The sequence below is a fragment of the Oncorhynchus nerka genome, linkage group LG18 (genome assembly GCF_034236695.1).
Source record: "Oncorhynchus nerka isolate Pitt River linkage group LG18, Oner_Uvic_2.0, whole genome shotgun sequence".
Taxonomy (NCBI): domain Eukaryota; kingdom Metazoa; phylum Chordata; class Actinopteri; order Salmoniformes; family Salmonidae; genus Oncorhynchus; species Oncorhynchus nerka.
In genome coordinates this window covers 12,860,485-12,880,484 of record NC_088413.1, presented here as the reverse complement: position 1 = coordinate 12,880,484, position 20,000 = coordinate 12,860,485, and the positions used below count along the sequence as shown (strand labels likewise).

General features: G+C 47.1%; 1 protein-coding gene across 1 annotated transcript in view; it reads right to left on the bottom strand.

Annotated features, from left to right (window-relative positions):
* The window catches only part of adgrl3.1 (adhesion G protein-coupled receptor L3.1), a 373,511-nt gene that overhangs the window by 121,127 nt on the left and 232,384 nt on the right, over positions 1–20,000 (bottom strand). Inside the window, 3 exon segments of the mRNA XM_065003524.1 lie at positions 1,462–1,565; positions 11,187–11,351; positions 11,443–11,667. Coding sequence (XP_064859596.1) covers positions 1,462–1,565; positions 11,187–11,351; positions 11,443–11,667 — 494 coding nt within the window.

Here is a 20,000-nt window from a genome sequence, read left to right as displayed (position 1 = left end):
GTGATTAAAACAACTGATAGTGATTAAAACAACTGATAGAGTGAACTGATAGTGATTAAAACAACTGATAGTTAAAACAACTGATAGTGATTAAAACAACTGATAGTGATTAAAACAACTGATTAAAACAACTGATAGTGATTAAAACAACTGATGATGATAGTGATTAAAACAACTGATAGTGATTAAAACAACTGCAGATTAAAACTCAGAATGATTAAAACAAATGTCTTCAGTATTTAAAACTTGTCTTTGTCATGATATTCAAAAACAACCGATCCTATAATGACAACTGATGATGCTGATACTAACCAGAATGTATAAATGAGCTGAAAGTCTCCTCAGTCCAACTGATAGTGATGATAGTGATTAAAACAACATCTTTAAAACAACTCTTTATCATCTTTAAAACAACTGATCATATAAAACAACTGACCTGATAGAGATTAAAACAACTGAGTCATTAAAACAACTGCAGATTAACTCAGAATGAATTAAACAAATGTCTTCAGTATTTCTTGTCTTTGTCATGATCCTACACTGATACTAACCAGAATGTATAAATGAGCTAAAGTCTCCTCAGTCCTACACATCTTTACTCTTTATCATCTTTACCATCATATAACCAGGAACTGACCTCATCAGTCCTACACCGTACATCTTTACTCTTTATCATCTTTACCATCATATAACCAGGAACTGACCTCATCAGTCCTACACCGTACATCTTTACTCTTTATCATCTTTACCATCATATAACCAGGAACTGACCTCATCAGTCCTACACCGTACATCTTTACTCTTTATCATCTTTACCATCATATAACCAGGAACTGAGCTCATCAGTCACACAGCTATCATCTTTAACTGACCTCATCACACAGCTATCATCTTTAACTGAGCTTATCACACAGCTACCGTCTTTAACTGAGCTTATCACACAGCTATCGTCTTTAACTGAGCTCATCACACAGCTACCGTCTTTAACTGAGCTTATCACACAGCTATAATCTTTAACATCATATAACCAGGAACTGAGCTCATCACACAGCTATCGTCTTTAACTGAGCTTATCACACAGCTATCATGTTTAACATCATATAACCAGGAACTGACCTCATCACACAGCTATCGTCTTTAACTGAGCTTATCACACAGCTATAATCTTTAACATCATATAACCAGGAACTGACCTCATCAAACAGCCAAAACAGTACAGGAAGTCTCTGAACCAACCCGGTCTCGTCGACAGTAGTGCAGGGTTCCCAAATGGAATCCTGTTAAGTGCCATTTTGGGACACAGTCTAGATCTTCCCCAGTATCTTCCCCAATGTGTCTCCATGCGTGAGAAACTGAGAGAACAAACTGCCCCTGGGTCCAGATCCGTAATGGACGCCCTAGAATGTGTTTCAATGGGAGAGCCGCGTAGCCGCAATGGCCGCCGCCAGCAGTCATACTCACCTTCTGCATGATGTGGTTGACCCAGGGAGACGTGCAGTTGCTGATGTCGGGGCCTTGGGGATCCCAGTAGCCCTGCTGAGCAACACACACGTATGTAGCTACGCCTGGAAGACACACAAACACCAAGACAACGCGCTTAGCAAACACTGTAAGACAGCGTTGACATTCAGAGAGTGGGCAGGGAGGCAGGACGTACAGAGGAGCCAGGGGTTCAGACACGTGTGTGTGTGTGTGTGTGTGTGTGTGTGTGTGTGTGTGTGTGTGTGTGTGTGTGTGTGTGTGTGTGTGTGTGTGTGTGTGTGTGTGTGTGTGTGTGTGATAATTAACCAGACAAAGGACAGTGTTTCACATTCATGAGTCTGAGCAGCAGGATCATACTCTATTTACCAACCTTAGTACTGGAGAGGACAGAGACGGACATTAAGGAGAGGTTAAAGAACTAGTGATCTGAATCTAACACACGTCCCTACACATTTGTGTTTGTGTGTGTGTGTGTGTGTGTGTGTGTGTGTGTGTGTGTGTGTGTGTTTCTCATAATGAGATGTATTGTATGCTGTATATGCATGTATGCCTGTCATGGCACATGAAATGAACGTTGTTACAGTGTTAACATGACCTATATATGATGTTCATGTTTCATATTCTACATGATCACACAACTCACGCTCTAACAGAGAACAACTCACGCTCTAACAGAGAACACCTCACGCTCTAACAGAGAACACCTCACGCTCTAACAGAACAGCTCACGCTCTAACAGAACAACTCACGCTCTAACAGAGAACACCTCACGCTCTAACAGAGAACACCTCACGCTCTAACAGAGAACACCTCACGCTCTAACAGAACAACTCACGCTCTAACAGAACAGCTCACGCTCTAACAGAGAACAGCTCACACTCTAACAGAACACCTCACGCTCTAACAGAACAACTCATGCTCTAACAGAGAACACCTCACACTCTAACAGAACACCTCACGCTCTAACAGAACAACTCATGCTCTAACAGAACACCTCACGCTCTAACAGAACAACTCACGCTCTAACAGAGAACAACTCACACTCTAACAGAGAACAACTCACACTCTAACAGAGAACAACAACTCAGGCTCTAACAGAGAACACCTCACGCTCTAACAGAACACCTCACGCTCTAACAGAACAACTCATGCTCTAACAGAACACCTCACGCTCTAACAGAACAACTCACGCTCTAACAGAGAACAACTCACGCTCTAACAGAGAACAACTCACGCTCTAACAGAGAACAACAACTCAGGCTCTAACAGAGAACAGCTCACGCTCTAACAGAGAACAACTCACGCTCTAACAGAGAACAACAACTCAGGCTCTAACAGAGAACAGCTCACGCTCTAACAGAGAACAACTCACGCTCTAACAGAGAACAGCTCACGCTCTAACAGAGAACAACTCAAGCTCTAACAGAGAACAACTCACGCTCTAACAGAGAACAACTCACGCTCTAACAGAGAACAGCTCACGCTCTAACAGAGAACAACTCAAGCTCTAACAGAGAACAACTCACGCTCTAACAGAGAACAACAACCCACGCTCTAACATAATTTAAAGCCAGGCTCTAACAGAGAACAAACCACGATCTAACAGAATTTAAAGCCAGGCTCTAACAGAGAACAACCCACACTCTAACAGAATTTAAAGCCAGGCTCTAACAGAGAACAACCCACACTCTAACAGAATTTAAAGCCAGGCTCTAATAGAGAACAACCCGCGCTCTAACAGAATTTAAAGCCAGGCTCTAATAGAGAACAACCCACGCTCTAACAGAATTTAAAGCCAGGCTCTAACAGAGAACAACCCGCGCTCTAACAGAGAACAACCCACGCTCTAACATAATTTCAAACCAGGCTCTAACAGAGAACAACCCACGCTCTAACATAATTTAAAGCCAGGGTCTAACAGAGAACAACCCACGCTCTAACATAATTTAAAGCCAGGCTCTAACAGAGAACAACCCACGCTCTAACATAATTTAAAGCCAGGGTCTAACAGAGAACAGCCCACGCTCTAACATAATTTAAAGCCAGGCTCTAACAGAGAGGCTCTAACAGACCCACGCTCTAACAGAATTTAAAGCCAGGCTCTAACAGAGAACAACCCACGCTCTAACATAATTTAAAGCCAGGCTCTAACAGAGAACAGCCCACGCTCTAACAGAATGTAAAGCCAGGCTCTAACAGAGAACAACCCATGCTCTAACAGAGAACAACCCACACTCTAACAGAATTTAAAGCCAGGCTCTAACAGAGAACAACCCACGCTCTAACAGAATTTAAAGCCAGGCTCTAACAGAGAACAACCCACACTCTAACAGAATTTAAAGCCAGGCTCTAACAGAATTTAAAGCCAGGCTCTAACAGAATTTAAAGCCAGGCTCTAACAGAGAACAACCCACGCTCTAACAGAATTTAAAGCCAGGCTCTAACAGAGAACAACCCACACTCTAACAGAATTTAAAGCCAGGCTCTAACAGAATTTAAAGCCAGGCTCTAACAGAGAACAACCCACGCTCTAACAGAATTTAAAGCCAGGCTCTAACAGAATTTAAAGCCAGGCTCTAACAGAGAACAACCCACGCTCTAACATAATTTAAAGCCAGGCTCTAACAGAGAACAACCCACGCTCTAACAGAATTTAAAGCCAGGCTCTAACAGAGAACAACCCACACTCTAACAGATTTAAAGCCAGGCTCTAACAGAGAACAACCCACGCTCTAACATAATTTAAAGCCAGGGTCTAACAGAGAACAACCCACGCTCTAACAGAATTTAAAGCCAGGGTCTAACAGAGAACAACCCACGCTCTAACATAATTTAAAGCCAGGCTCTAACAGAGAATAACCCATGCTCTAACAGAATTTAAAGCCAGGCTCTAACAGAGAACAACCCACGCTCTAACATAATTTAAAGCCAGGCTCTAAAGAAAAGACAAGCACAGACAGAAACCTACTTGTTTCATGGTTTAAATAACAGAAGCTCTGTGTGTGTAGTGTTTGTCAAACACTTATTGTCTGCTGTCTGGAACATGATTCACCTGCACTGGGTGGAAATTATATTTACTGCTGGAAATGATGTGAATTTATAAAGACTATTTCCAGTGAGTGTGGAATTGTCCTTATTTTCAAGGAAAACCCCAACCCTAATCCTGATCCCAACTACCTTTTTACAAGGATTTAAACCCCCAACCCTAATCCAGATCCCAACTACCTTTTTACAAGGATTTAAACCCCCCAACCCTAATCCTGATCCCAACTACCTTTTTATAAGGATTTAAACCCCCCAACCCTAATCCCGATCCCAACTACCTTTTTACAAGGATTTAAACATCCCAACCCTAATCCAGATCCCAACTACCTTTTTACAAGGATTTAAACCCCCCAACCCTAATCCTGATCCCAACGACCTTTTTACAAGGATTTAAACCCCCCAACCCTAATCCTGATCCCATATACCTTTTTACAAGGATTTAAACACCCCAACCCTAACCCCGATCCCAACGACCTTTTTACAAGGACTTGAACACCCCAACCCTAACCCCGATCCTGATCCCAACGACCTTTTTACAGGGACTTGAAAAAAGATGTAATTACTGTAAAATACTACATGCATTATACGTGACAGGGCTGTAGTTACCTAGTGTACCTACAGGACAGGGCTGTAGTTACCTAGTGTCCCTACAGGACAGGGATGTAGTTAGTAGTGTAGTTACCTAGTGTCCCCACAGGGCAGGGCTGTAGTTACCTAGTGTCCCTACAGGACAGGGCTGTAGTTACCTAGGACAGTCCCCCTACAGGACAGGGCTGTAGTTACTTAGTGTCCCTACAGGACAGGGCTGTAGTTACCTAGTGTCCCTACAGGACAGGGCTGTAGTTACCTAGTGTCCCTACAGGACAGGGCTGTAGTTAGTAGTGTAGTTACCTAGTGTCCCTACAGGACAGGGCTGTAGTTACCTAGTGTCCCTCCCTAGTGTCCCTACAGGACAGGGCTGTAGTTAGTAGTGTAGTTACCTAGTGTCCCTACAGGACAGGGGGCTGTAGTTACCTAGTGTCCCTACAGGACAGTTAGTAGTGTCCCTAGTTACCTAGTGTCCCTACAGGACAGGGCTGTAGTTAGTAGTGTAGTTACCTAGTGTCCCTACAGGACAGGGCTGTGTCCCTAGTTACCTAGTTACCTAGTGTCCCTACAGGACAGGGCTGTAGTTACCTAGTGTCCCTACAGGACAGGGCTGTAGTTACCTAGTGTCCCTACAGGACAGGGCTGTAGTTAGTGTCCCTACAGGACAGGGCTGTAGTTACCTAGTGTCCCTACAGGACAGGGCTGTAGTTACCTAGTGTCCCTACAGGACAGGGCTGTAGTTAGTAGTGTAGTTACCTAGTGTCCCTACAGGACAGGGCTGTAGTTAGGACAGGGCTGTAGTTAGTAGTGTCCCTACAGGACAGGGCTGTAGTTACCTAGTGTCCCTACAGGACAGGGCTGTAGTTAGTAGTGTAGTTACCTAGTGTCCCTACAGGACAGGGCTGTAGTTGTCCCTACAGGACAGGGATGTAGTGTCCCCCTACAGGACAGGGCTGTAGTTACCTAGTGTCCCTACAGGACAGGGCTGTAGTGTCCCTACAGGACAGGGCTGTAGTTACCTAGTGTCCCTACAGGACAGGGCTGTAGTTACCTAGTGTCCCTACAGGACAGGGCTGTAGTTACCCTAGTGTCCCTACAGGACAGGGCTGTAGTTAGTAGTGTAGTTACCTAGTGTCCCTACAGGACAGGGCTGTAGTTACCTAGTGTCCCTACAGTTACCTAGTGTCCCTGTACCTAGGTCCCTACAGGGGCTGTAGTTAGTAGTGTAGTTACCTAGTGTCCCTACAGGACAGGGCTGTAGTTAGTAGTGTAGTTACCTAGTGTCCCTACAGGACAGGGCTGTAGTGTAGTTACCTAGTGTCCCTACAGGACAGGGCTGTTTACCTAGTGTCCCTACAGGACAGGGCTGTAGTTAGTAGTGTAGTTACCTAGTGTCCCTACAGGACAGGGCTGTAGTTAGTAGTGTCCCTACAGGACAGGGCTGTAGTTACCTAGTGTCCCTACAGGACAGGGCTGTAGTTACCTAGTGTCCCTACAGGACAGGGCTGTAGTTACCTAGTGTCCCTACAGGACAGGGCTGTAGTTAGTAGTGTAGTTACCTAGTGTCCCTACAGGACAGGGCTGTAGTTACCTAGTGTCCCTACAGGACAGGGATGTAGTTAGTAGTGTAGTTACCTAGTGTCCCTACAGGACAGGGCTGTAGTTAGTAGTGTCCCTACAGGACTGGGCTTACCTAGTGTCCCTACAGGACAGGGCTGTAGGTGTCCCTGTGTAGTTAGTTAGTAGTGTAGTTACCTAGTGTCCCTACAGGACAGGGCTGTAGTTAGTAGTGTAGTTACCTAGTGTCCCTACAGGACAGGGGCTGTAGTGTCCCCTACAGGACAGGGCTACAGGACAGGGCTGTAGTTAGTAGTGTAGTTACCTAGTGTCCCTACAGGACAGGGCTGTAGTTACCTAGTGTAGTTACCTAGTGTCCCTACAGGACAGGGCTGTAGTTAGTAGTGTAGTTACCTAGTGTCCCTACAGGACAGGGCTGTAGTTACCTAGTGTCCCTACAGGACAGGGCTGTAGTTAGTAGTGTAGTTACCTAGTGTCCCTACAGGACAGGGCTGTAGTTACCTAGTGTCCCTACAGGACAGGGCTGTAGTTAGTAGTGTAGTTACCTAGTGTCCCTACAGTGTCCCTACAGGACAGGGCTGTAGTTAGTAGGGCTGTGTCCCTACAGTTAGTAGTGTCCCTACAGGACAGGGCTGTAGTTACCTAGTGTCCCTACAGGACAGGGCTGTAGTTACCTAGTGTCCCTACAGGACAGGGCTGTAGTTACCTAGTGTCCCTACAGGACAGGGGCTAGTAGTGTAGTTACCTAGTGTCCCTACAGGACAGGGCTGTAGTTAGTAGTGTCCCTACAGGACAGGGCTGTAGTTAGTGTCCCTACAGGACAGGGCTGTTTACCTAGTGTCCCTACAGGACAGGGCTGTAGTTACCTAGTGTCCCTACAGGACAGGGCTGGGTAGTGTAGTTACCTAGTGTCCCTACAGGACAGGGCTGTAGTTACCTAGTGTCCCTAGGACAGGGCTGTAGTTAGTAGTGTAGTTACCTAGTGTCCCTACAGGACAGGGCTGTAGTTAGTAGTGTCCCTACAGGACTGGGCTGTAGTTACCTAGTGTCCCTACAGGACAGGGCTGTAGTTACCTAGTGTCCCTACAGGACAGGGCTGTAGTTAGTTACCTAGTGTCCCTACAGGACAGGGCTGTAGTTACCTAGTGTCCCTACAGGACAGGGCTGTAGTTACCTAGTGTCCCTACAGGACAGGGCTGTAGTTAGTAGTGTAGTTACCTAGTGTCCCTACAGGACAGGGCTGTAGTTACCTAGTGTCCCTACAGGACAGGGCTGTAGTTACCTAGTGTCCCTACAGGACAGGGCTGTAGTTACCTAGTGTCCCTACAGGACAGGGCTGTAGTGTACCTAGTGTCCCTACAGGACAGGGCTGTAGTTAGTGTCCCTACAGGACAGGGCTGTAGTTACCTAGTGTCCCTACAGGACAGGGCTGTAGTTAGTAGTGTCCCCCTACAGGACAGGGCTGTAGTTACCTAGTGTCCCTACAGGACAGGGCTGTAGTTAGTAGTGTAGTTACCTAGTGTCCCTACAGGACAGGGCTGTAGTTAGTAGTGTCCCTACAGGACTAGTGTCCCTACAGGACAGGGCTGTAGTTAGTAGTGTAGTTACCCCTAGTGTCCCTACAGGACAGGGCTGTAGTTACCTAGTGTCCCTACAGGACAGGGCTGTAGTTAGTAGTGTAGTTACCTAGTGTCCCTACAGGACAGGGCTGTAGTTAGTAGTGTCCCTGTCCCTACAGGACAGGGCTGTAGTTAGTAGTGTAGTTACCTAGTGTCCCTACAGGACAGGGCTGTAGTTACCTAGTGTCCCTACAGGACAGGGCTGTAGTTAGTAGTGTAGTTACCTAGTGTCCCTACAGGACAGGGCTGTAGTTAGTAGTGTAGTTACCTAGTGTCCCTACAGGACAGGGCTGTAGTTAGTTACCTAGTGTCCCTACAGGACAGGGCTGTAGTTAGTAGTGTAGTTACCTAGTGTCCCTACAGGACAGGGCTGTAGTTACCTAGTGTCCCTACAGGACAGGGCTGTAGTTAGTAGTGTAGTTACCTAGTGTCCCTACAGGACAGGGCTGTAGTTACAGTGTCCCTACAGGACCCTGGGGCTGTAGTTAGTAGGGCTGTAGTTACCTAGTGTCCCAGGACAGGGCTGTAGTTACAGGACAGGGCTGTAGTTACCTAGTGTCCCTACAGGACAGGGCTGTAGTTAGTAGTGTAGTTACCTAGTGTCCCTACCAGGGCTGTAGTTACCTAGTGTCCCTACAGGACAGGGCTGTAGTTAGTAGTGTAGTTACCTAGTATCCCTACAGGACAGGGCTGTAGTTACCTAGTGTCCCTAAAGGACAGGGCTGTAGTTACCTAGTGTCCCTACAGGACAGGGCTGTAGTGTCCCTACAGGACAGGGCTAGTGTCCCCCTACAGGACAGGGCTGTAGTTACCTAGTGTCCCTACAGGACAGGGCTGTAGTTACCTAGTGTCCCTACAGGACAGGGCTGTAGTTACCTAGTGTCCCTACAGGACAGGGCTGTAGTTAGTAGTGTAGTTACCTAGTGTCCCTACAGGACAGGGCTGTAGTTAGTGTCCCTACCAGGCTGTAGTTACCTAGTGTGTCCCTACAGGACAGGGCTGTAGTTAACTAGTGTCCCTACAGGACTGGGCTGTAGTTACCTAGTGTCCCTACAGGACAGGGCTGTAGTTACCCAGTATAGTTACCTAGTGTCCCTACAGGACAGGGCTGTAGTTACCTAGTGTCCCTACAGGACAGGGCTGTAGTTAGTAGTGTAGTTACCTAGTGTCCCTACAGGACAGGGCTGTAGGAGTGTCCCTAGGGACAGGGCTGTAGTTACCTAGTGTCCCTACAGGACAGGGCTGTAGTTACCTAGTGTCCCTACAGGACAGGGCTGTAGTTACCTAGTGTCCCTACAGGACAGGGCTGTAGTTACCTAGTGTCCCTACAGGGCAGGGCTGTAGTTACCTAGTGTCCCCACAGGACAGGGCTGTAGTTAGTGTCCCCCTACAGGACAGGGCTAGTGTCCCAGGACAGGGCTGTAGTTACAGGGGCTGTAGTTAGTAGTGTAGTGTAGTTACCTAGTGTCCCTACAGGACAGGGCTGTAGTTAGTAGTGTAGTTACCTAGTGTCCCTACAGGACAGGGCTGTAGTTACCTAGTGTCCCCACAGGACAGGGCTGTAGTTACCTAGTGTCCCTACAGGACAGGGCTGTAGTTAGTAGTGTCCCTACAGGACAGGGCTGTAGTTAGTAGTGTAGTTACCTAGTGTCCCCACAGGACAGGGCTGTAGTTAGTAGTGTAGTTACCTAGTGTCCCTACAGGACAGGGCTGTAGTTAGTAGTGTAGTTACCTAGTGTCCCTACAGGACAGGGCTGTAGTTACCTAGTGTCCCTACAGGAGAGGGCTGTAGTTACCTAGTGTCCCTACAGGACAGGGCTGTAGTTACCTAGTGTCCCTACAGGACAGGGCTGTAGTTACCTAGTGTCCCCACAGGACAGGGCTGTAGTTACCTAGTGTCCCTACAGGACAGGGCTGTAGTTACCTAGTGTCCCTACAGGACCTAGTGTCCCTAGGTTACTGTAGTTACCTAGTGTCCCTACAGGACAGGGCTGTAGTTACCTAGTGTCCCTACAGGACAGGGCTGTAGTTACCTAGTGTCCCCACAGGACAGGGCTGTAGTTACCTAGTGTCCCTACAGGACAGGGCTGTAGTTACCTAGTGTCCCTACAGGACAGGGCTGTAGTTAGTAGTGTCCCTACAGGACAGGGCTGTAGTTACATAGTGTCCCTACAGGACAGGGCTGTAGTTACCTAGTGTCCCCACAGGACAGGGCTGTAGTTACCTAGTGTCCCTACAGGACAGGGCTGTAGTTACCTAGTGTCCCTACAGGACAGGGCTGTAGTTAGTAGTGTAGGTACCTAGTGTCCCTACAGGACAGGGCTGTAGTTACCTAGTGTCCCTACAGGAGAGGGCTGTAGTTACCTAGTGTCCCTACAGGACAGGGCTGTAGTTACCTAGTGTCCCTACAGGACAGGGCTGTAGTTACCTAGTGTCCCCACAGGACAGGGCTGTAGTTACCTAGTGTCCCTACAGGACAGGGCTGTAGTTACCTAGTGTCCCTACAGGACAGGACTGTAGTTACCTAGTGTCCCTACAGGACAGGGCTGTAGTTACCTAGTGTCCCTACAGGACAGGGCTGTAGTTACCTAGTGTCCCCACAGGACAGGGCTGTAGTTACCTAGTGTCCCTACAGGACAGGGCTGTAGTTACCTAGTGTCCCTACAGGACAGGGCTGTAGTTAGTAGTGTCCCTACAGGACAGGGCTGTAGTTACCTAGTGTCCCTACAGGACAGGGCTGTAGTTACCTAGTGTCCCTACAGGACAGGGCTGTAGTTACCTAGTGTCCCTACAGGACAGGGCTGTAGTTACCTAGTGTCCCTACAGGACAGGGCTGTAGTTAGTAGTGTCCCTACAGGACAGGGCTGTAGTTACCTAGTGTCCCCACAGGACAGGGCTGCTTGGCCATCTGTCCCTGCTGGGTTCTGGGCCAGGACACTTCAGCTGTCACCCTGGGGGAGCAGTGGTCCTGGGGGGGTATGACCGGGAGCTGGGGAGGCAGAGGGGGAACCCCCATGGCTGGAACCGACCGCCCGTTACCTACCGGAGATGTACATGTTAAAAACGGGTACAATAATTATATGATAACACATTGGAACTGAATGAGTTCATTTCCGTTAATGGCCGTTACCGGGGTTAACGATCTCTGGGATCTGGTTATCGCCGGGGACGACCACGCCACCACCGGCAGGGTTCCGCGCGGTCGTGGTTGTCCGGGACCGTTGACCGGGGAAGGTGGTGAGGATTGGTCGCGCCGTGGTATAGTAGGGAGGAGACCGGGTGGTCGTGGTTCGACTGGTGGAGGAAGAGGAGGAGGGGACTTTGGGAGGCCCGTGGATGACTGGAGGAACCAAGTCTGGACGGAGAGAGAAAGAGAGAGAGATGAGAGAGAGATGATCCAATTAAAGAAACAAGAGAAGAAGGAACTGTTGTGGTGGAGGAAGGAAGGAAGTCTGAATGGAGAGAAGGAGAGAGAGAAGGAGAGAGAGAGAGAGAGAGAGAAGGAGAGAGAGAAGGAGAGAGAGAAGGAGAGAGACAAGGAGAGAGAGACAAGGAGAGAGAAGGAGAGAGAGAAGGAGAGAGAGAGAGAGAGAGAGAGAAGGAGAGAGAGAAGGAGAGAGACAAGGAGAGAGAGACAAGGAGAGAGAAGGAGAGAGAGAAGGAGAGAGAGAGAGAGAGAGAAGGAGAGAGAGAAGGAGAGAGACAAGGAGAGAGAGAAGGAGAGAGAGAAGGAGAGAGACAAGGAGAGAGAGACAAGGAGAGAGGAGAGAGAGAAGGAGAGAGAGAGAGAGAGAGAGAGGAGAGAGAGAAGGAGAGAGACAAGGAGAGAGAGACAAGGAGAGAGAAGGAGAGAGAGAAGGAACTGTTGTGGTGGAGGAAGGAAGGAAGTCTGAATGGAGAGAAGGAGAGAGAGAATGAGAGAGAAAGAGAGAGAGAGAAGGAGAGAGAGAAGGAGAGAGACAAGGAGAGAGAGAAGGAGAGAGAAAGAGAGAAGGAAATGTTGTGGTGGAGGAAGGAAGTCTGAATGGAGAGAAGGAGAGAGAGAAGGAGAGAGAGAGAGAGAGAGAGAGAGAGACAAGGAGAGAGAGAGTGAAGGAGAGAGAGAAGGAGAGAGAAGGAGAGAGAGAGAAGGAGAGAGAGAGAGAGAGACAAGGAGAGAGAGAGTGAAGGAGATAGAGAAGGAGAGAGAAGGAGAGAGAGAGAAGGAGAGAGAGAAGGAGAGAGAGAAGGAGAGAGAGAAGGAGAGTGAGCGAAGGAGAGAGAGAAGGAGAGAGAGAGAAGGAGAGTGAGAGAAGGAGAGAGAGAGAAGGAGAGTGAGAGAAGGAGAGAGAGAGAAGGAGAGAGAGAGAAGGAGAGAGGGAGATAAATGAGTTAGAGAAAGAAGGGAATGTACTAGTCCTTGTTGGTGTGGAGGAAACAATGGAATAGATAAAGAAAATTCAGTGGGGTGTAAAAAAAGTACTTTTGTGCAAGTTCTCCCACTTAAAAAGATGAGAGAGGCCTGTAATTTTCATCATAGGTACACTGTCTGTGAGATCCAGAAATCTTGCTTGTTTGTAGGTGACCAAATACTTATTTTCCACCATCATTTGCAAATAAATTCATTAAAAATCCTACAATGTGATTTTCTGGAGAAAAAAAATCTCATTTTGTCTGTCAAAGTTGAAGTGTACCTATGATGAAAATTACAGGCCTCTCTCATCTTTTTAAGTGGGAGAACTTGCACAATTGGTGGCTGACTAAATACTTTTTTGCCCCACTGTATTTTGATGTTTTTAAAATTGTATAAAACTGCCTTAATTTTGCCGGACCCCAGGAAGAATAGCTGCTGCCTTGGCAGAAACTAATGGGGATCCATAATAAACCCCAGGAAGAATAGCTGCTGCCTTGGCAGGAACTAATGGGGATCCATAATAAACCCCAGGAAGAATAGCTGCTGCCTTGGCAGGAACTAATGGGGATCCGTAATAAACCCCAGGAAGAATAGCTGCTGCCTTGGCAGGAACTAATGGGGATCCATAATAAACCCCAGGAAGAATAGCTGCTGCCTTGGCAGGAACTAATGGGGATCCATAATAAACCCCAGGAAGAATAGCTGCTGCCTTGGCAGGAACTAATGGGGATCCATAATAAACCCCAGGAAGAATAGCTGCTGCCTTGGCAGGAACTAATAGGGATCCATAATAAACCCCAGGAAGAATAGCTGCTGCCTTGGCAGGAACTAATGGGGATCCATAATAAACCCCAGGAAGAATAGCTGCTGCCTTGGCAGAAACTAATGGGGATCCATAATAAACCCCAGGAAGAATAGCTGCTGCCTTGGCAGGAACTAATGGGGATCCATAATAAACCCCAGGAAGAATAGCTGCTGCCTTGGCAGGAACTAATAGGGATCCATAATAAACCCCAGGAAGAATAGCTGCTGCCTTGGCAGGAACTAATGGGGATCCATAATAAACCCCAGGAAGAATAGCTGCTGCCTTGGCAGAAACTAATGGGGATCCATAATAAACCCCAGGAAGAATAGCTGCTGCCTTGGCAGGAACTAATGGGGATCTATAATAAACCCCAGGAAGAGTAGCTGCTGCCTTGGCAGGAACTAATGGGGATCTATAATAAACCCCATGAAGAGTAGCTGCTGCCTTGGCAGGAACTAATGGGGATCTATAATAAACCACAGGAAGAGTAGCTGCTGCCTTGGCAGGAAGTAATGGGGATCCATAATAAACCCCAGGAAGAGTAGCTGCTGCCTTGGCAGGAACTAATGGGGATCCGTAATAAACCCCAGGAAGAGTAGCTGCTGCCTTGGCAGGAACTAATGGGGATCCGTAATAAACCCCAGGAAGAGTAGCTGCTGCCTTGGCAGGAACTAATGGGGATCCATAATAAACCCCAGGAAGAGTAGCTGGTGCCTTGGCAGGAACTAATAGGGATCCATAATAAACCCCAGGAAGAGTAGCTGCTGCCTTGGCAGGAACGAATGGGGATCCATAATAAACCCCAGGAAGAGTAGCTGCTGCCTTGGCAGGAACTAATGGGGATCCATAATAAACCCCAGGAAGATTAGCTGCTGCCTTGACAGGAACTAATGGGGATCCATAATAAACCCCAGGAAGAGTAGCTGCTGCCTTGGAAGGAACTAATAGGGATCCATAATAAACCCCAGGAAAAGTAGCTGCTGCCTTGGCAGGAACTAATGGGGATCCATAATAAACCCCAGGAAGAGTAGCTGCTGCCTTGGAAGAAACTAATAGGGATCCATAATAAACCCCAGGAAGAGTAGCTGCTGCCTTGGCAGGAACTAATGGGGATCCATAATAAACCCCATGAAGAGTAGCTGCTGCCTTGGCAGGAACTAATGGGGATCCATATTAAACCCCAGGAAGAGTAGCTGCTGCCTTGGCAGGAAGTAATGGGGATCCATAATAAACCCCAGGAAGAATAGCTGCTGCCTTGGCAGGAACTAATAGGGATCCATAATAAACCCCAGGAAGAGTAGCTGCTGCCTTGGCAGGAACTAATGGGGATCCATAATAAACCCCAGGAAGAGTAGCTGCTGCCTTGACAGGAACTAATGGGGATCCATAATAAACCCCAGGAAGAGTAGCTGCTGCCTTGGCAGGAACTAATGGGGATCCATAATAAACCCCAGGAAGAGTAGCTGCTGCCTTGGCAGGAACTAATGGGGATCCATAATAAACCCCAGGAAGAGTAGCTGCTGCCTTGGCAGGAACTAATGGGGATCCATAATAAACCCCAGGAAGAGTAGCTGCTGTCTTGGCAGGAACTAAGGGGGATCCATAATAAACCCCAGGAAGAGTAGCTGCTGCCTTGGCAGGAACTAATGGGGATCCATAATAAACCCCAGGAAGAGTAGCTGCTGCCTTGGCAGGAACTAATGGGGATCCATAATAAACCCCAGGAAGAGTAGCTGCTGCCTTGGCAGGAACTAATGGGGATCCATAATAAATACAAAGTATTATTAAGTTTTCTCACAGCTTGTTAGAGCATTGTAAACTGTTGTGAGACAGTCGTCTGAGCACCACGCCTCGCCTCCGAGCATCATGGGGTTTTTACGTAGTCAATTTTTTTCTCCGGACCTTTTTCAAAATCGTCCCCAAAAAAATCGAAGTCTATTTGAGGTGATCAGTCTGCCCTCCGTACCGCTAGATTCTCCATGTCACCATCCATCACATGTGGCAGCACCACTCGCTTACCGCTGTCCCTTCCTGTGTGTGTGTGTGTGTGTGTGTGTGTGTGTGTGTGTGTGTGTGTGTATCATTGTTCAGAGTGAGTGCATAACAAGGCCATGGTTTGACAGGTCTGAGCCCATACAAGCCCAAACCCTGCTGTAACAATGGACTGGTAATGTGTGTGTTTGTGAGAGTGGGAGGAACACAACCCAACACAATACAGCAGTAAATTACACAGCAAAAACATCAACATCTCAGACACTCAGATACAACAACAGATGGTTCTCTCTCTCTCTCTCTCTCTCTTCTTATCTCTCTTTCTCTGTTTTCCTCTCTCCCTCTTTCTCTCTCTTCCTATCTCCCCTCTTTCTCTCTCTTCCTATCTCCCCTCTTTCTCTCTCTTCCTATCTCTCTTCTCCGTCTTCCTCTCGCCCTCTTTCTCTCTCTTCCTATCTCTCTCTCTCTCTCTTCCTATCTCTCTCTCTCTCTCTTCCTATCTCTCTTTCTCTGTCTTCCTCTCTGTCTTCCTCTGTCTTCCTCTCTTCCCCTGTCTTCCTATCTCTCTTTCTCTGTCTTCCTATCTCTCTTCCTCTGTCTTCCTATCTCTCTTCCTCCGTCTTCCTCTCTTGCTTTCTCTCTCTTCCTCTTTTCTCTGTTATGCACATAAAGCCCCCTCCCCTCCCTTGCCCCACACACACACACACACTCATCTCTCAAACACACGTAATCAGAGGAGGTGTTTTTGCGGAGTGCAGATCTACGCTGACGTGACATGAGAGGTTCATAAAACATTCATAGGGATGTCTTGGCCACGCCCCTTGGCTTGACATACCACGCCCCTTACGTAAGACTCTTACACCCTTAATGTAAGACACACACAAACACACACACCCCTCCAGTCTTGGCCACGCCCCTTACGTAAGACTCTTACACCCTTAATGTAAGACACGCACAAACACACACACCCCTCCAGTCTTGGCCACGCCCCTTACGTAAGACTCTTACACCTTTAATGTAAGACACACACAAAAATACACACCCCTCCAGTCTTGGCCACACCCCTTGGCTTGACATACCACACCCCTTACGTAAGACTCTTACACCCTTAATGTAAGACACGCACAAACAAACACACCCCTCAAGGGGGCCGTGCTTAGTCCCCTCCTGTATTCCCTGATCACCAACGACGACGAGGCAGCCTATAAGGAAGAGGTCAGACACCTGGCATAGGGATGTCTTGGCCACGCCCCTTACGTAAGACTCTTACACCCTTAATGTAAGACACGCCTCAGGGGTGCGTGCTTAGTCCCCTCCTTTATTCCCTGATCACCAACGACGACGAGGCAGCCTATAAGGAAGAGGTCAGAGACCTGGCAGTGTGGTGCCAGGACAACAACCTCTCCCTCAACGCGAGCAAGACAAAAGGAGCTGATCGCGGACTACAGGAAGCGTGCCGAGCACATCGACGGGGCTGTAGTGGAACGGGTCGAGACCTTCCCGTTCCTCGGTGTCCACATCGCTAAGTACCTATCATGTTCCAAACACACCAAGCACATCGACGGGGCTGTAGTGGAACGGGTCGAGACCTTCCCGTTCCTCGGTGTCCACATCGCTAAGTACCGATCACGTTCCAAACACACCAAGCACATCGACGGGGCTGTAGTGGAACGGGTCGAGACCTTCCCGTTCCTCGGTGTCCACATCGCTAAGTACCGATCACGTTCCAAACACACCGAGCACATCGACGGGGCCGTAGTGGAACGGGTCGAGACCTTCAAGTTCCTCTGTGTCCACATCGCTAAGTACCGATCATGTTCCAAATACACCAACACGGTGATGAAGAGGACAACACCTCTTCCCCCCTCAGGAGACTGAAAATATTTGGGCCCTCGGCTCCTCCAAAACATCTAGCAGCATCGACGGGGCTAGTGGAACTGATTGGCATCCTCTGTGTCCACATCGCTAAGGGTATGGGGACACTTGTTCCATATAAAACACGGTGATGAAGAGTGGGATGCAAACTCTAAATGTAAATATTTGGGCAACTCTCCAAAAGATCTGACTTGCTACAGGTGTCCGACTAACTCTAAATGTAATACATTTCAACTCTACATCTGACTTGGTAAAGGTGTCTGACTAAAACTCTAAATGTAATGAATTTCAACTCTACATCTGACTTGGTACAGGTGTCTGACTAACTCTAAATGTAATACATTTCAACTCTACATCTGACTTGGTACAGGTGTCTGACTAACTCTAAATGTAATGCATTTCAACTCTACATCTGACTTGGTACAGGTGTCTGACTAACTCTAAATGTAATACATTTCAACTCTACATCTGACTTGGTACAGGTGTCTGACTAACTCTAAATGTAATACATTTCAACTCTACATCTGACTTGGTACAGGTGTCTGACTAACTCTAAATGTAATACATTTCAACTCTACATCTGACTTGGTACAGGTGTCTGACTAACTCTAAATGTAATACATTTCAACTCTACATCTGACTTGGTACAGGTGTCTGACTAACTCTAAATGTAATACATTTCAACTCTACATCTGACTTGGTACAGGTGTCTGACTAACTCTAAATGTAATACATTTCAACTCTACATCTGACTTGGTACAGGTGTCTGACTAACTCTAAATGTAATGCATTTCAACTCTATATCTGACTTGGTACAGGTGTCTGACTAACTCTAAATGTAATACATTTCAACTCTACATCTGACTTGGTACAGGTGTCTGACTAACTCTAAATGTAATACATTTCAACTCTACATCTGACTTGGTACAGGTGTCTGACTATTTTTAAGCTCATGTGAGGTGTGTACTTTTTTTTTCCAAAGTAGATTTGTTTTAGACTACCAAGAATCACTCTTAGCCCACTGCAGTAAATGGTTAATTTGCATAATTTAGTGGAATTAAATTGACACGTGTATACAGTACATTCATTATGTATCCTGTTTATCACAGCATACAATGACTTTTTCCTATTTTTGTTGCCTTACAACCTGGAATAAAAATAGATTTATTTTGGTGGGTGGGTGGGGGGTTGTATCATTTGATTTACACATACCTACCACTTTGAAGATGCACAATATTTTTTGTTGTGAAACAAACAAGAAATAAGACAAAAAAAACTGAAAACTTGAGGGTGCAGAAATATTCACCCCACCAAAGTCAATACTTTGTAGAGCCACCTTTTGCAGCAATTATAGCTGCACGTCTCTTGGGGTGTGTCTCTATACGCTTGGCACATCTAGCCACTGGGATTTTTGCCCTTTCTTCAAGGCTAAACTGCTCCAGCTCCTTCAACTTGGATGGGTTCCGTTGGTGTACTGCAATCTTTAAGTCATACCACATATTCTCAATTGGATTGAGGTCTGGGCCATTCCAAGAACATTTACATTTTTCCTCAAAAACCAATCGAGTGTTGCTTTAGCAGTATGCTTGGGGTCATTGTCCTGCTGGAAGGTGAACCTCCGTCGCAGTCTCAAATCTCTGGAAGACTGAAACAGGTTCCCCCCAAATATTTCCCTGTATTTAGCACCATCCATCAATCCTTCAATTCGGACCAGTTTCCCAGTCCCTGCCGATGAAAAACATCTCCACAGCATGATGCTACCAACCCCAAGCTTCATTGTGGGGATGGTGTCTTGTGGTGATGTGAGGTGTTGGGTTTACGCCAGACACAGCATTTTCCTTGATGGCCAAAAAGCTAACTTTGAGTCTCATCTGACCAGAGTACCTTCTTCCATATGTTTGGGGAGTCTCCCACAGTACCTTCTTCCCATATGTTTGGGGAGTCTCCCACAGTACCTTCTTCCATATGTTTGGGGAGTCTCCCACAGTACCTTCTTCCATATGTTTGGGGAGTCTCCCACAGTACCTTCTTCCATATGTTTGGGGAGTCTCCCACAGTTTCTCCATATGTTTGGGGAGTCTCCCACAGTACCTTCTTCCATATGTTTGGGGAGTCTCCCACAGTACCTTCTTCCATATGTTTGGGGAGTCTCCCACAGTAGCTTCTTCCATATGTTTGGGGAGTCTCCCATAGTACCTTCTTCCATATGTTTGGGGAGTCTCCCACATGTCTTTTGGCGAACACCAAACGTGTTTACTTATTTTTGTCTTTAAGCAATGGATTTTTTCAAGCCACTCTTCTGTAAAGCCCAGCTCTGTGGAGTGTACGGTTTAAATTAGTCCTATGGACAGATACTCCAATCTCCGCTGTGGAGCTTTGCAGCTCCTTCAGGGTGATCTTTGGTCTCATTGTTTCCTCTCCGATTAATGCCCTCCTTGCCTGGTCCGTGAGTTTTGGTGGGCGGCCCTCTCTTCGCAGGTTTGTTGTGGTGCCACATTACTTAATTTTTTTTATAATGGATTTAATGGTGCTCCGTGGGATGTTCAAAGTTTCTGAAATTTCTTTTATAACCCAACCCTGATCTGTACTTCTCCACAACTTTGTCCCCGACTGGTTTGGAGAG